Genomic DNA, 16,919 nt, shown 5'->3' with positions numbered 1-16,919 from the left:
TCATTCTATCCTGTCTATCTCTATCTCTTTCTGTTAGTCGTCCTCTCTCTGCTGTGGCTTTTAGCATTCCTTTTCCTCTGGACAGTGATGTGGATGTTGTCATGGGTAATCCTCTGTTCCGCTCAGTTAGCACTGACAGCCTCACCATGACAACAAACCCTGCTTTGTACACTCCTCCTGAGGATCTGAGTAAGTTGATTGGTCAGGCTCCGCTGGGGGAATTGCCCGCCATTGAAGAGGCACTGCAAGTCATTCACACAGTGCAGAATGAACCACGACAGCGACCAGAGGGGGCACCAGCAGGTTTTTTCCTCCACTCCCCCGATAAGGACAAGACCAGGCTGAGCAGCTCTGCTCCGTGCCGTTCTGGGATGATGTACAGACCAATCGGTGGGGAAGGAATTAGTGCCAGACGGCCAACAGGTTGTTCCAGAGATTCTGACACATCAGAAGATGCTGGAACGCCAACCAATGGACCAAGAGGAGGCCAAATGACAAGTTTCGCTGAGCGCAGGAAAAGGCTTCCAGAGTCTCCAGGGACTTCCAGGGTTCTGGGATCAGAGGAACCATCAAGCCCAGGAATGATGAGTCCTGCTGGCACAGCAGAAGCTCAAGAGCTAGGGGCACAATTGGAGGAAAAACGCAAAGCCATTGAAGCACAGAAGAGACGGATCGAGGCAATCTTTACCAAGCATAGACAGAGACTTGGCAAAAGCGCCTTCCTCCAACTGCAACGAGAACAAGGGGAAGGAGGAAACGGAGTCAAAGAGGAGGAGGATTCACTTACTCTAGATGAAAGGCTGACTCAAATGGAGGAAGCACTACAGAAAGAAGAAGAGCAGGAGAAGGAGGAGGAGGAGAGGAAGAAAGATGAGAAAAAAGAGGAGGAAATGAAAAAGAAGGATGGGGAACAAGATGTCAAATCTCTGCCCAAATTGGAGAAGCAGGTGACATTCTCAGTGGAGCCAAAGAAGTTGCCAGAGAAAGAACCACCACTGGTCGAATACAATGAGGCGGTGTCCAAACTAAACTCTGCCTTGCAGGCACTACAGAAGGACATGCAGCGTCTCACAGAACAGCAGCAGAAGCTGATGGGAAAGAAAACCTCCACACCGTCATCATCCAAAACCACAGCATCTAAAACAACCCCATCTCCAAGCAAAGCATGGGTCATACCAGCAAGTCCAAAAATGTCAGCTACGCCCCCTCGTCTCTCACGTGAATCCACCCGTGACCTTTCACCCTCAGGGTCACAATCACGTCAAAGTGACCTTAAATCACCCAAAACATCCAAAACCTCCACTCGTAAGCTTTATAACAACTCCCCCCCTCCTAAGAGCCCCAAACGGCAGCACTCCAGCCGTCCATGTGACCTCAGTTTCCAACCCCTCACCCGAGTCCTGTCACCTCTTCAGAACGTCGACACGCTACCCCACCTTCGCCGTGTCTCCCCCAGTCAGTGTCAGGTGCAGACCAACTCCTCCCTTCGAATTGGAGGCCCACGCACACCCCAGGAGCCTGAAACTCAACTCCAACCTCAATCAGCCCAAGAAAGTGCAGAATCTGAGTCTGGGTCCAGTGATGAGCAGACTCCACTGTTCAGCTTAGAGCTGGAGCCCACTGATCCTGCACCGCCTCCTGCTGGTAAATATCTACACCTGTGATTATAGCATTGTATATTTTGGAAAAAGTTATTCTTGTAATACAAGCTCACTCAGTAAGCTTTTATCCCTCACCCTCCAGTGGAGTGTGCTGTAAGCGTCTGTGGCGGCAGTAGCTCTGGAGCACCCTCCGAGTGCTCGTTTCTCAGTGACATGCTCATCAGCACCTCTCAGAGGCAGGAGGAGGGAGAGACTGATCAGGACCAGCTTGACATCTTCTCCTCTGACTCAATGAGTGACCACATGGAGACGGAGAGCAAAGCAGGGGTCAGCTTCTACTTTAAGGTACGTGTGTGTGTGTGTGTGTGTGTGTGTGTGTGTGTGTGTGTGTGTGTGTGTGTGTGTGTGTGTGCAGATTTGTCTAGAAGGCATGGGCCAATATCAATTTTCACTTTATATTTTTATCATGGTTTTATGATTCTTCCCAAATAAAACACAAATGGTGGTCATTTGAAGTTTCAACGATAAAAGCTGTATAAAATATTGAAATTTAGTGTACAACTCATGGGAAAGAAAGAATTCCGGACAGAAAAAAATTGATAAAAATTATTTACACACACAGAAGTGATTGAGTACTTGCTACAATAAAGTGTGTGTGTGTGTGTGTGTGTGTGTGTGTGTGTGTGTAGGAGGTGGGTCTGTCAGAGGAAGAGATGGCTCTGAAGAGAGCACTGCTGCTAGAGCGACAGCAGAGACGAGCAGACGAGATCAAGAGACGGAGAGAGAGACAAGAGCAGGAGAACCCAAGGTCTCTCTCTCAACACACACACACACACACACACACACACACACACACACAAACACAAACATTCTAAATACTACACACTCTCTAAACCTCTCCTCTTCATCCCGCAGCCATCTGTCTTCCACAGACAGTCTTCTCCGTCCTGTGACTCCACCCCTTTCCCAGTCTTTGCCCACCACATCTGGCCCTGTCTTGCCACCCCAGACTGCACACGCCCCTCGGACACCTCAGGCCACACCCCCTGGGACACCACAAAGGCGTGGTGGGTTCACAAAGGCAGAGTATGAGCGAAGGCAGCAGCTGAAGATAATGGCCGACCTGGAAAGAGTGCTGAAGCAGAAACCGGCCCATCGCAGCAACAAGAAACAACACGCCCACTCGCCACGCAAGGAGAAAAAAGGTACACACATACACACGCACACACACACGATGATAAAACATGCAGTGTTTTGAATAATTTTTTTGACCTTTGCATCTGAAGAACCAGGGATCATTTCAGCTTCTTGCTTATGGCTCCATGAACCTCTTTATTTTCTGCAGCAGGTGGTAATTTTTGTGGATCAGTTTTAAGGAACTTTGTAGTTCCTTAAAATGTTCTAGAATCAGTGGAAGCGTGGGTTGCTACGGTTGAGAGTGTTGCCATCTTTGGTTCTGTAGTAGTGAATCAAGGACTGTCATGGTTCTGGGGCAACCATTAAGCATTCTACAAACTGAGAGTTGCCATTTGAGAAAAGGTTTAGATTCATCTGAAGAACCCAACTGCTACCTTTAAACTGACACGTTTAATGTTTTTTTTTTTTTTTGCTCTGTAGCAGAACAGCAGAAACCTGTCCAGCCCAATGGCCCCCTGCCTCCAGACAAACCCACCAGGTACCAGGCTCATCCTCTTCCTCTGAGGTGTACATGCCTTCCTTCATGTTCTATCCCTTTCAAACTGTCTGTTTTTTATTTCATCCAGCACCTCTGACTCCATCTCTAAACTGATGTCACCTGGCTTCCTGTCCAATCAGAATGGAGAGGACTGGGAAAATGGATCTAATGCTTCTTCTCCAGCGTCAGGGACTGAATATACTGGTGAGGACTGGGACATACAGTATATTAGCTGCAGATATACAGTATTTTGAGCATATATTTATATAGAGAGAGTTCTTCATCAGATCCTGATCTAAAGCATGTTTCACAGTTTGGCCTTGTGCAAAATCTTTCTGTGTCCAAGATGAAATCAGGAGATGTGGTAGATTTTTGCAGCAGAACATGGAATAACAAGTAGCATCTAAACATGAGGAATTGTACAATTGTAGTCTGAGATACCACCACAACAAACATCAATTCAAAAAGGCAACTTCTTGGAAGCAGATCCATGTTCCCATTTCAGTTTTAATAAGCTAGGCATTAGCCTTTAGAATAGTATTGCAAAAACTAGCTCCAATTAACCAGTATACAATATAATTGCTACTTCCTTTGTGTAAAAACAGATTAACAGACCTGATTCAGATAATACTGACCAAACCTACCTTGTTGGTCCCCCTTGTAAGTGTTGATTTGTGGTTTCTCAAACCTGCAGTGATGGTAAAGTGAGAATTCCAAATCATATCTGCTCAGTGGTGTGCCTTTTCCATTTATAGATGGGAGAGTGGGTGCCAAAATTTTATACACTGCACTACATTACATTACCTTACAGGCATTTAGCAGACACTCTTATCCAGAGTGTCATGCAACATTCCCAGAGCAGCCTGGGGAGCAGTTGGGGGTTAGGTGCCTTGCTCAAGGGCATATCAGCCATTCCCTGCTGGTTCCTGCTGATCCAGGGACTCAAACCAGTGACCTTTTGGTCAAAGCCACTTCTCTAACCATTAGGCCATGGCTTCCCTCATACAAAACAATAAATGAGCTACAGTCAGTAATTTTACAACGACTAAGTGACCAATATGGCACCTGGACTTGATAAAGTAGCAAAAATCCATCCATCCATTATCTGTAGCCGCTTATCCTGTTCTACAGGGTCGCAGCCAAACTGGAGCCTATCCCAGCTAACTATCGGCAAGAGGCAGGGTACACCCTGGACAAGGGGCCAGATCATCACAGGGCTGACACACAGAGACAAACAATCATTCACACTCACGTTCACACCTACGGTCAATTTAGAGCCACCAGTTAACCTAACCTGCATGTCTTTGGACTGTGGGGGAAATTGGAGCACCCAGAGGAAACCCACACAGACACGGGGAGAACATGCAAACTCCACACAGAAAGGCCCCTGTTGGCCACTGGGCTCGAACCCAGAACCTTCTTGCTGTGAGAGGACAGTACTAACCACTACACCACCGTGCCGCTCTGTGACAAACACCATTACAAGTATTCATTTTCAAGGTACTTTTTTCCTGCACAGTGAGTTCCAGTTCAGACCACAGCACTGAAGGTCAGGAGCTTTGCTTATTTGCAGCAGATCCTTTTCTCAGAACTGCTGAGCCACCACTCCTCAATTACATCACTGTCATTTGAACAGATGTAAACAGGAAATGTCTGTACTACACTGCACTAAACACTTCGTTTTTTGTATTTTAATTGTTTTTCCATCTTCAGGACCAAAATTGTTCAAAGAGCCAAGTTTCAAATCCAACAAGTTCATCATCCACAATGCTCTCTCACGCTGCTGCCTCGCAGGAAAGGTCAATGAGAGTCAGAAGAAGAAGATTGTTGAGGTACAGCAATGACCTTCAGTGCATCACACATTACATTACATGGCATTAGCAATCGCTTTTATCCAGAGTGCAAAAGTCAAAAAGAAGTGCTGAACTTCTAGACAAGAAAGTTCTAGCGCCATCTGAACCAGTGACAGTAATACCTCGTGTAAAATGCTGTTGAAGTACCAAAACTCAAACAGCCAAGAAAACAAACCAATCATATAAAGTACAGCTAAATAGAGAACTCAACCGTCTAACCCCAGGCTTGACCAGACACAGCCTGGGTTGGTCTAAACTGATACACAGTGACACAGTAGGCAAGGAAGCAAGGGAGAGGTGCAGCCTGAAGAGGTGAGTCTTCAGTCTATGCTTGAAAGTGGTCAAGGAGTCATCAGTTCTGACCTCAATGGGAAGGTCATTCTACCAATGAGGAACCAGGACAGATAGCAGTCTTGAGTGGGCAGGGCAGGAGCGGAGAGGAGGAGGAGGGGCCAGGCGACCAGTAGTAGTGGAGCGTAGGGATCTGGTTGGTGTGTAAGGGTGGATCAGTCTCTGGAGGTCCAACTCTTCCATGTTACCATTCACACTGGATCACACAGATCTGACTCTCCTGTGTTAGCATTCGTTTTCACAGATAAACTCTAACTTATTCACCAACGCACAATCACTGACCATCAGACTGTGTGGATTCGTGTCTCAGTTATGCCTGATTCTGAACTTGAATTTTTAAACATTTTCTTACGATTTCTTTAAGTTGTGTGCACAGATTAACTTGTAGAGCATGATATAAACAAGTAAACAATCAATGTAATAGGATGTGTTGGATCAAATGCTATTTTAAAGGCTGCTGAATAGTGTGTGTGGAAGCCATATTGTTAAATTCAACCAATTTTGCAGTAAACCATGTGATAATTACAACTCGGACACATCGAAGTACACACCTCATGCACACACACATTTCGTCTTATCTCCGTCTTCTTTATCCTGACCACCCCCACTCCTGTTTCCTAGGAAATGGAGAAAAGCTCAGCCAACCACTTCCTCATCCTCCTTCGTGACTCCAACTGTCAGTTCCGTGCGATCTACACACTAGATGGCCAGTCGGATGAGATGCAAAGGCTGTGTGGTGTCGGCCCCCGAGCAATTCCCTGCTCTTCAGTGGAGGCCATTTACAAGTACAACTCTGACAGGAAGCAGTTCAGTGCGCTGCCGTCTCGCACTGTCAGCATGAGTGTGGACGCCTTCACCATTCCTGCCCACTTATGGCAAACCAAGAAACAGAGCACACCCAAAAAAACAGCCACTCCTCAGTAGTGGCCTTTACTGCAGGAGACTGCTTGGTCTTGGATGTACTGTTCTGGTTCTGCCATTACTGGATTGTTAAGGAGTACCAATCTGTGTGACAATTTATCCCCAAATGTTTGTGACTAACAATGGACCATGACCAGTAACCAACTGGAATTTTGGCTACTGGAGCTTTTATCATCTCACATGTTTGGGTGAAGAGTTTCCTGAACATCATCCAAACCATAAAGTGGAAAAAAAAAACCTAAGAAAATTTATGATGAGATGAGATTATGGTATTTCTTATAAAATAAAAATCTTCCCTAATTGCATGTAAATGATTGGAGCAAAGCATGAGCACGTAGAAAGCACCAGACTAGTTTAGATTTTTTGAGACACTTTTTTGAGACGCTACGTTCACATTACCAGGCTGAATTGACTCAAATCTGATTTTTTGCCTTAATGTGACACAGATCTGATGTTTCCAGGGCTGTGTCCTCCTCCTTCTCTTCCTCCTCCACCTCCTAAACCTCATGCCAGCATGGTGTTGAGCCCTCCAGTGCCACCAAACTCCGCCATCTCTCACGGTCTTGGCTGAGTGCCGGGACATTCTCCAGTCTCAAATTAATCTGCTGGAGGTCTTGACGAATGAAATTGTTCCAACGGGCGTGCGGTCGGCCATGAGGGCATCTCCATCCCATGGCTGGCAAATCAAATGTGTAAATAGCTCTTGTGGGGTGGTCGTCTGTGCAGTGCAGGACGTGTCCGAGCCAATGAACATGGCGCTGTGTGATGGTGTGGAGGATATTTAGTTGGTTAGTCCTCTGGTGGAGCTCCTCATTGGAGACACAGTTGTACCAATGCACCCCCTCAATGCTCCTGAGGGCTGTGTGGACACAGAAATCTGATCTTTTCAAATCAGATTTGAGTCACTTTCGTAAGTGGTTCTAAATTGGATACGTATTCAATTTGTGGCCATGTGACATGAATGAGAACGCTCAGATCAGAATTCATGTGGCTTTTTGTCTATACGCATGTGCTGAGTTCCGTCTTCAGCAGCAGCACCAGCAACACAACAATGGAGGAGAGACACAGGCTTCCCAACCTGATCATATGCAGCTGATGACCTGTTTGTCCTCCAGAACAAAATGCAGTGCATACATTAGCTACTATCGTGTCTGTTAATTTGGTTTTAGTTCCACGAGTCTCTCACAAATACAATGTTATTTGTTGTTGGTGACAAATGACTTGTCGAAAAATGTATCGCTGTGTTCATGTGTGTTGTTTCGGAGAACAGATGTGTTCACATTACAGTGAGATCCAGATCACATGGAATTAAGAACATGAACTGTCAAGATAGGCAAATCCGATCTGACCAAAAAGATGGCTCATCAGAACTGAACAATGAGGCTTGTGATGTGAACATAGCTTAATAATAATAATAATAATAATAATAATAATAATAATAATAATAATAATATTCTCCTAACACTCACATTTGGCCTTAAATCCAGGTGTTGATTGGACAAGACACTTTAGGATTTCAGTGCCAAATTGTTAGAAAAGTTATATAATAGTTAATAATTATGGATCTTAAAACATCTGCATGGTGATTGGCTTGTAGACTGAGGCACAAAAATCAGATTCCTCAAATGTTCATAATTATCTAAGTTACAAAAATGGATGTGAGGTCTACACTCCAAGTTTTAAATGTTTTGTGTTTGTTGCGAATGTATTTATACTTGTATTTGGACATTTTTTTAATCTCCTGGTTAGACTGGAAGAGTTTAAACTCTCGAGTAATTTAATATGTTTGTTAATTTATTCTCTGATGAACTTGTGGGAACTTTTATACCATCAAACATCAAAACACAATGTTTAGTTTTTAGTATTTTTATGGAACACTGTTAGAGGATCTCCCCAGAGACAGAAGACAACCTTAAGAACCTCATGATATGAAATGTAAAACATGGGGTCAGGGTTGCTCCAGGAGTTGGGAACTTGGTATAGAATTAGAAATGAAGAGCCAGCTATGGAAACATTAAATGGACACAATGAACACCATTTTGCAATCTTGCAAAAAAAAAAAAGAGTAAATAACTAGAACTCCATAGTCATCAGTTTTCATGACACACATGAGAGAAAGATGTGTTTTAGCATATGACAGAGTTGGAGGTGCATGGCTATCCTGAAACTTAAGGCTTGGATAACTTGAAAAGAGCTTGATTTTTGGAAGAAGTCTGAAGAGAGTGGAATTTTTTTTTTTTGCTATAAAGGTCAGCTTGGTAAATTTGTCTCCAGTAGCCAGTAAGCGCTTCCACTTTACATGCTATCTACATATTAGCATCTGTGTCCTATGTTCACAATATTGGAAATTGTACTATTATTCCCTTTTCATGACCGTAAGCTTCAAATAAATCAAACCATTTCATTGTGCCATGGACTTGAGGGAGCTTCTCAGCTGAAGGAACTTCTCAGCCCTTCTGTTCTTGCCAAGCCGACTTCCTTTGTTTCAATGCTAATGGTTAATGTGTTAGCCTGAAAGTCTGTACTGGGGATTTGGATCATTTATGACTTCAGTAATTTTCTTTCATTCATCGCAGGTCAATCATTATAGGATCTTTATCAGATATTCATCTTTTAATCATCATATATAGGATAGTTTAGGTCTATATGTTGGAACCATCTTTCTGGAACTCATGAGAATCAGAAACCTGATTAACCACCAAAACAAAAGCAAGAGTTTTGAAGGTGTAACCTAAACATATGAAAATGAATAAAAAGAAATATCTGAGAGCAGCCATTTGTAGATGTGATATTGTTTTATTACTGAATGCAGCACGGAGCTCAATGGTATTAAATCACAGTTACATCAGCTAGAAACATCTCTACAGCTTGAACTGATCACATCAAGGGTTCTGTATGAGATCATATCAATCCTGATTCCTGAAGCAGCAAAAGTCATGACATTGACGTGTAAACATACAGAAAATTAAAACAAACTTGTGGACAGTCCTCAGCAACATAATATAAATAACAAATAACATAAATACATATGACACTATTAAAAAGATAGCTTCATCTGGCATCCTGAAGGGTTTGTTGGTTTGTACACTGTAGCGATCGTGGAGTCGAGCTCAAAAACAGACTTCCCTTTCCAAAAGGTTCCAAGAAAAACTGTCTTAAAGCTGGACTGCCTTTCAGATTTTTCAAGTGTAGGTCACAAAAATAATTTTCCCAACACCCAGTTATTTTTGTTTTGTGGACTGAAAGCTACTGAATTCAAATCACAGACTTCCAATTTTATTAGGTGTTTTTTTTAAATAGAACAATTAATTAATTTATCTCCACGTGGCTCTAAATTCTCCGCTATTTTTTCCTGCTTCACCATGACCCAATTCAAGATACTACGTCATGCATCACGTGGTGGGCTTTCCCCGTTCATGCAAGGCATTGTGGGATACAAATTTGAAACAGGAGAGAAAAATGGAGGATGTGAGTGTGCGAATGAAACGTCAAAGAGCGACTACAGTAATGGAAAGAAAGTGAGAAGAAAAGACGTTATGTTATATACGAAGGAAAGGAAACGCAGGACCAAACTAATAAATATGGGCGCTCAGCGAGCACCTCGGTGTGATCAGCTGTTCGTTTAGCGACAGAATGATGGAACTGTCAGTGCACGCTCAAAGGGAAACCTGTAGATGGCAGTAATGCAACACTGTGGATGCCAGCTGCCGTAAAACCCAAAAGAAGAAGAAGAAGAAGGTAAACCTGTGCATGCGCACACGGACTTCCTCTGTCTGCTTGACTGCGCCAAGCGAGCGATTTCATGCACATTATTTGCTTTAATTCCCTCAAATTAAATAACTTCCCAGCCACAGAATGGCCTGATATTTTGTGAGATATTACAGAAATAAACAGATATCACAATCAGCACATTTCAGACGAAACTAAATTTCACTGATTTTATGAAATTGAAAGGCCGTCTAGCTTTAAACACTCAAAGTGCATGGAATGAACAACAGCAAACTGAGACACTGAGCTGAAGCTGAAGATTTTCTCACCCTGTTAGCTGGATGTTTGAGAAAAAGATTCTTGTGCAAATATAGCCACGATTTTGATAAACGAGTTGGCTTATGGAGGTCCCAGTTTGGCTGCTTACAGAATCTGTGAAACACTTACAGAATCACACAGCCAGTTCCACTGGTGCCTCCTGAGAAGAATAAGAGAGAAACAGCATAAAAGACAGAGTTCATGTGGAAAAATACAACTAATATAATAAGAGATGGAGCGGCACGGTGGTGTAGTGGTTAGCGCTGTCGCCTCACAGCAAGAAGGTCCTGGGTTCGAGCCCCGGGGCCGGCGAGGGCCTTTCTGTGTGGAGTTTGCATGTTCTCCCCGTGTCCGCGTGGGTTTCCTCCGGGTGCTCCGGTTTCCCCCACAGTCCAAAGACATGCAGGTTAGGTTAACTGGTGACTCTAAATTGAGCGTAGGTGTGAGTGTGAATGGTTGTCTGTGTCTATGTGTCAGCCCTGCGATGACCTGGCGACTTGTCCAGGGTGAACCCCGCCTTTCACCCGTAGTCAGCTGGGATAGGCTCCAGCTCGCCTGCGACCCTGTAGAAGGATAAAGCGGCTAGAGATAATGAGATGAGATAATAAGAGATGCACTCTCTCACTGCAGTAGGAAAAGCTCGACTGTAAAGGTGATGATACACAGGGCAACTTTTTGGGCAATTGCGCTTCGACACTTTCCCCTTGAGATTGGACAACATAATTTCTATCTGAATGATTTTGATCGTTTTGGGCAACTTTTTATTATTAAGATCATCCAGTCACAGTGCTAGCAGTGAATCACATGACTATCTGAGAGCTTCTGAAATTTTCAACAAAGATGGTGGTGTTTCGGGCAGTGGAGCGAAAAAAAAAGAGAGACAACCTGTATCTTTCTATGGCGGTAAGTTGTTGTGTGTAAACCCAAAGTGGTGAATTTACCTCATCAAACACTTAGAAAACCATCAGACATCTGTTTTTATGCTCATGTTGTAATTAAGACATTGATTTTTTTTAATCTAAGTGTAAACTGCCGTTAGCCATTAGCTAACCACAGCTCCACAGAGATCAAATGGTATTTAGCTAACTAGCAGTAGGTTTTGCTAACATAGCTGAACGCTATCGCTAGCTATGTAGGGATAAGATTAGCTCTCTTGTGTCAAGTTAAAAGTGACAGGCAGCTCATGATTTTTTTGTTTTTGTGAGTTGTAATAGAGATTGTAGAACTTATCGTCTGATCTAATTCACATACGGAGCACAACTACTTGTGGAACCCGAGGGTGAAACAGTACCAACTTCAGGATCTAAAAAAGAAAGAAAGCCTTTCAGGAGCTCTGCCACGCCCTTTTCCTCCTCAGCAGCATCTCCTGCTCCATGTCCTTTTGTCTTTTTTGCTGAGATGAGAATTAAACGATGATGTTTTTGTGACGTATGTGTCATTAGTTACAGCATATGTGATTGAGGTGAGCAGCATTTTTAAAGAGATTTTTATTAGAAAGTGTTTATTACAGAATAATGTGGTTATTTTGATTTATAAATGTTAAAATAATGGCAAATTATCTTTTGACCAGAGGATCTATTCAGTTTTGTTCCAGAAGTGGTACTTACTTGAGCGAAATAAAGGCTGAAGCCGAGACAAAAGTGACGCTGTAAATGTTTCAGTGTCCATCTTTGCGGTGTCTGTCTCCATGGCAACAGATTTGCTCTTATCTGATTGGTTGTTGCCAATTGTCTGTTGTCCTAATTAGTTGCCTTGTGTCTCACCTGGTTGCCCGTTGCTGGCAATATTGCCCAAAACGTTGCCCTGTGTATCATCACCCGAAGACGTAAGTATAATAGTAGTAGTCGACTTGTACGTTTCTGTTTTTGTGTGTTTTATAAACCTTGTAGAGGCCCGACAGTACAGGAGAGGGTTCTGTCTCTGAACACTAGAAAGCAGTGTGACACGAACCGAACCAGAATGACAAACGAACAAACTTTAGTGTAGAACATTTCTGTGTATGTTTTCAAGTTGGTCAGATAAAAGCATTAGACTGTCAGGATGTTTTGTGTCCCGGGGTTTACCTGGTTATTCAGTAGCAGTAGGATCAGTAGTATCAGGAGAATTAGCGCTGATGGCATTAGCAGTATTAGCAGTGGTGATCTGAGTGGGTTTATCCATCGTTCCGTTGCACACTGGCTCACCGTTCACCACGTACCACACCTCATTATGTCTGTGTAAGAGTTTCAGAGGACTACACACACACACACACACACACACACACACACACACACACACACACACACACTTACTTCTTGGTACATTTCTATTTTCAATAGCAGGAGCCTGCTGCTAAGACTATTGACTGTAATTACACACACATTATAATTACAGACTAATTTGAGTGTCATTTTTTATGTTGGTGTAATTACCATTGTTTGTACAGTTACAGCGCATATTTGGCATTTATTCTATGTGTGTGTGTGTGTGTGTGTGTGTGTGTGTGTGTGTGTGTACCTGTCATAGCCTACAGCGTAGTGGTGTGTGCGGTTGTAGTTAGCATTAACTCTCTGTAGCTCTTTGGTCAGAAGGTGTGTGTGGAGTCGAGACGAGACAGAGAGCATCCATCCACCATAACTCCTCACATACACATCCATCTCAGGCATCTCTGTAAAATACAGCTGACACACACACACACATAGGCTCAGAATTACACATTTCATTAGCTTAAAATATTCCATATGCGAGTTCATTTAATTATATTAATGTTATATTCATGAATATTAATGAATATCTAATGAATATCAAGAAACATTAATCTGAATATTAATGAGCACATAATCTTACAGAGTGAACAGAATAGTGTTGTGAAACCGGACCTTACTTTAGTTCTGTCGTTTGACTGGTTATTTTACACGTGTCAGGATTCTGACCTTGTCGTTGGTCGGGGCAGGTGGATGCTCACGTTGGAACACTGAAGGGAGCAGGAAGCTCAGGGTGTAGAGAGCCGGCTCCCATGTGTGGGTCTCTTCTGGTACTTCAACTAGAACTGGAGCGGCCATCTCCATCTGAATACCTGTCTCACACACACACACACACACACACACACACACACACACACACACACACACACAGAGCCTCATCTGATACTTAACAGCTTAATGAAGATGATGTCTGGATTTCAGTATCTATAAAGCGCACACACACACACACACCTGCTTGGTTAGTTCCAGTGATGTACTGGTAAAGGCGTCTGAAGGCCATTGCTGCTCCAACGCCCATGAGATAAGCTTCAGCATCAGTCGACACCCACCGAGTCGGAGAGTAGTGTCGCACCTACACACACATACACACACACGCTTTCAACACTTCTCCTACCAAGCACACACACACTTGGCCTATATGATTTTCTGATGCTGCAATATGGAGTTGTTTTGCTGTCAAAATGTCATGTCAAAGTCCCTCCTGTGCCAGGACCTGGTCTTCCCCAGTCTCCCGTCCTTGTACTAACCAGGCCCTTAAAGCACATTGGGTGGCACCAATCTCTGTTTCCATAGCCCTCTGCCTCTTACCTATTGTACAGCTAGGGTTACAGTGGGAGGCGGTTCCTCTGGTAACCGCGTGAGTTTGACTCCCCACTCGGATCTGTATTGCAGCGTGCCTTGCCAGACAGCAGTAGATACCATTTTTATGATGGTCTTTGGTACGACCCGACTGCGAGTGGAACACGCAATCTCCTGATCAAGAAGCGGACATGCTAACCACTAGGCCAGCTCATGGTCAAAATGTCATGAACAGACTCTAATTTTAGAGGGCACATCTTGGGTATATTCAGGAGTAAGATCAATGTAATTCTCTTATTTTATATTAAACTTGGGTCAAATATCTGTCACATTTTGCATTTTGTGCAATTTTTTTACCTTGCGCAATACTAGAAAAATTCAGTTGAAATCAAGCCATTTGAGGCAAATTGGTCCACCTCTGAAAAAACTTGGCATTTGGATTTCCCGGCAAACATTGATTTTCGTGACGTCACATGCGGGACGCCTCCTTCTGAATCCTACGTCAGTGCTGGTTTGTTTATGAAAAAACGACCTGGTGGTTTTCTGCAAATTTCTTCAACGTTATCATGTAATTATTAAAATGGTTAACAGATGTATCGTAGGACGGTGTAGCAACACCAATCATGATGGGATTAGTACTCATCGTTTCCCAAAAGACCGGACAATGAGAGAGAAATGGGAGTGCTTCATGCGAGGCACCCAGAAAAACTGGCAACATGCAACAGACCACAGCATCATATGCGGGGCTCGCTTCATAAAGCCCGACGACTTTGAGAACTATTTGCAGTGGGAAATGAGCTTCAAGAAGCAACTTGATCTGAAAAAAAGACGCAGTTCCATCTGTTAGAATGCCCAAAGCAACACCGTCTCCATCTGTGTCAGCGTCACCAAAGGAGCCAGTCGTGTTCGTCTCCCCTGACCAAAGGCAAAGTGCCGCATCCACTGAGGCCCTCGAAGCCGAGGACCAAGCAGAGTCGAGAAAAAGACCAAGAAAATCGGCAATTCACAAGTTGACTGTTGCCAGGGTAAGAAATAAGAGAGACTATACTCTAAATTAGGTGTTCCTGTGTTTGTGTGGTACACGGATAATGTTATTTATTGACACACACACAAAAGTAAACAACACGAAAGCGCTGGGCGATAATACACTTACTTCACATGTATCGAGGGATATACGGCGTGTCAGGGCTTGAGATCTTGGGCCCTGTCAAACACATTAAATGTACTGTATATACAACCCTGCTAAGCCGGTTCCATGTGTGTAGCTTATGAACTCTTTCTCCTACAGTAGCCAGTACTCTTCTGAATGAAGAAATACAGAAATACATAATAGTAATTAGAAAAAATATGATTTATGTAACAATAGATAGATGAGCATTTATACATGAATCCATGGGTTTAGAAGCTGAAGCTTTTAACTATCATCATTTAAATGCAAAATCGCTAGCTGCTAAACTTGGTCTACACAGGCTGTGCACTGAAACCGTGCAAGCTCGCGCAGCCTGCTGGCGCTTCCGCAGGTGACGTCACGAATCTGGCTCCAGACTCCCTTGGGATTTTTCCAGACGTGTTTTGTTATTTTATTTTTTTCTGCTGTAGACAGATGGCCTTGTGCAAAATTACCCTTCTGGATGAGTGTGTAAAGGGACAGACTTTCATATAAAAAACCACTAAATTGGTCCAGGATATGCATTTTAAAACTACAATTTCATTCCAAGATGGAAAACTCTGGAGAGTGTCAATCTATTATCATGGAACTTGTGAAATTTTAACAGTGCCATCTACAGGACTGGAGAACTTGCAGAGGTTATAGAAACTTGTAAGGTGTTATACTGAGGCCTGAAGGAGAGCCTCCGCAAACTGAGATGTACAGTATGACCTCAGTTTATAATCTGCAATCATTTACATCTACATTATACAGAAAACACACTCCATACTGTTTCATGAAGAAAAGCAGAAACAGAGATAGACTTTACTTCATACTCCTCCGTCTGGCAGACCAGCTGAAACTGCAGGCACTCTTTAGACTCGGTACAGTAACTGCTCAGGAAATCACTCGGGCTGGGAACACACACACACACACACACACACACACACACACACACTTAGCATGAACACATGAACAGACTTTTGGGAAAACATTTGTAAAGCAGAATCTTATGAATCTTACCCCACTTCACTCTCAGCCAGCAGCAGAAGAACGAAAGAGACGATACAGCGGAGAAGAAACCTGGGGGGGGGAGGAGCGAAAGAGCGAAAGCACGAGAGAGAGATTGCATCATCACAGAGCTCAGTACTTAGAGGTCAGGATTCTGCAGTGTCTTTCTGAGGAGTCAGAACCTCGAGTCTCTGTTCTTCAGCAGCACAATCTGTCTCTTCTCACACACGAACATTAGTTAGCTAGTTAGCTTAGCATACAGGTTCTGTGGCATTTTCTCATAATTTGCATATTAGGGCCAAGATATTGATTTTGTGACATAATCAACTGAACTCGTACAGTGGTGCTTGAAAGTTTGTGAACCCTTTAGAATTTTCTATATTTCTGCATAAATATGAACAAAAACATCATGAGATTTTCACACAAGTCCTAAAAGTAGATAAAGAGAACCCAGTTAAACAAATGAGACAAAAATATTATACTTGGTCATTTATTTATTGAGGAAAATGATCCAATATTACATATCTGTGAGTGGCAAAAGTATGTGAACCTTTGCTTTCAGTATCTGGTGTGACCCCCTTGTGCAGCAATAACTGCAACTAAACGTTTGCGGTAACTGTTGATCAGTCCTGCACACCGGCTTGGAGGAATTTTAGCCCGTTCCTCCGTACAGAACAGCTTCAACTCTGGGATGTTGGTGGGCTTCCTCACATGAACTGCTCGCTTCAGGTCCTTCCACAACATTTCGATTGGATTAAGGTCAGGACTTTGACTTGGCCATTCCAGAACATT

General features: G+C 43.3%; 2 protein-coding genes across 4 annotated transcripts in view; one reads left to right on the top strand and one right to left on the bottom strand.

Moving 5' to 3' along the window:
- LOC132866505 (calmodulin-regulated spectrin-associated protein 3) overlaps positions 1-7,857 on the top strand; it is a 30,428-nt gene extending 22,571 nt beyond the window's left edge. For 2 of the 3 annotated variants that reach the window (XM_060899315.1, XM_060899313.1), the window contains exons 12-19: positions 38-1,644; positions 1,744-1,946; positions 2,291-2,409; positions 2,517-2,806; positions 3,219-3,276; positions 3,365-3,480; positions 4,990-5,108; positions 6,102-7,857. In XM_060899315.1, the coding sequence (XP_060755298.1) occupies positions 38-1,644; positions 1,744-1,946; positions 2,291-2,409; positions 2,517-2,806; positions 3,219-3,276; positions 3,365-3,480; positions 4,990-5,108; positions 6,102-6,404 (2,815 nt within the window). In that variant the 3' untranslated portion in view covers positions 6,405-7,857. The remainder of the gene's footprint in view (positions 1-37; positions 1,645-1,743; positions 1,947-2,290; positions 2,410-2,516; positions 2,807-3,218; positions 3,277-3,364; positions 3,481-4,989; positions 5,109-6,101) is intronic. The other variant, XM_060899314.1, reaches the window with a different exon arrangement.
- Positions 7,858-10,045: 2,188 nt separating this feature from the next.
- Positions 10,046-16,362, bottom strand: soul5l (heme-binding protein soul5, like). Its single transcript, XM_060898336.1, has 8 exons — positions 16,310-16,362; positions 16,140-16,199; positions 15,946-16,030; positions 13,622-13,742; positions 13,340-13,482; positions 12,924-13,087; positions 12,491-12,660; positions 10,046-10,587 (listed from the first exon to the last, which is right to left on the bottom strand). Exons 1-7 carry the CDS (start codon positions 16,360-16,362, stop codon positions 12,495-12,497), a joined length of 792 nt encoding a protein of 263 aa, XP_060754319.1. The 3' UTR covers positions 10,046-10,587; positions 12,491-12,494.
- Between the last annotated feature and the right edge of the window lie 557 nt (positions 16,363-16,919).

Source organism: Neoarius graeffei, chromosome 18 (assembly GCF_027579695.1).
Source record: "Neoarius graeffei isolate fNeoGra1 chromosome 18, fNeoGra1.pri, whole genome shotgun sequence".
NCBI lineage: Eukaryota > Metazoa > Chordata > Actinopteri > Siluriformes > Ariidae > Neoarius > Neoarius graeffei.
Note: the sequence above shows the minus strand (reverse complement) of the source record. Positions and strands in the feature narration are given on the sequence as shown.

Excerpts from the sequence above, each read along its gene's own strand:
- soul5l (XM_060898336.1), bottom strand. The coding sequence starts at position 16,362 with ATGTTCGTGTGTGAGAAGAGACAGATTGTGCTGCTGAAGAACAGAGAC. Across the intron at positions 16,200-16,309 it reads CTGAAGAACAGAGACTCGAG|GTTTCTTCTCCGCTGTATCG; the intron begins GTTCTGACTCCT and ends TCCCCCCCCCAG. Across the intron at positions 13,483-13,621 it reads CACTGGAACTAACCAAGCAG|GTATTCAGATGGAGATGGCC; the intron begins GTGTGTGTGTGT and ends TGTGTGAGACAG.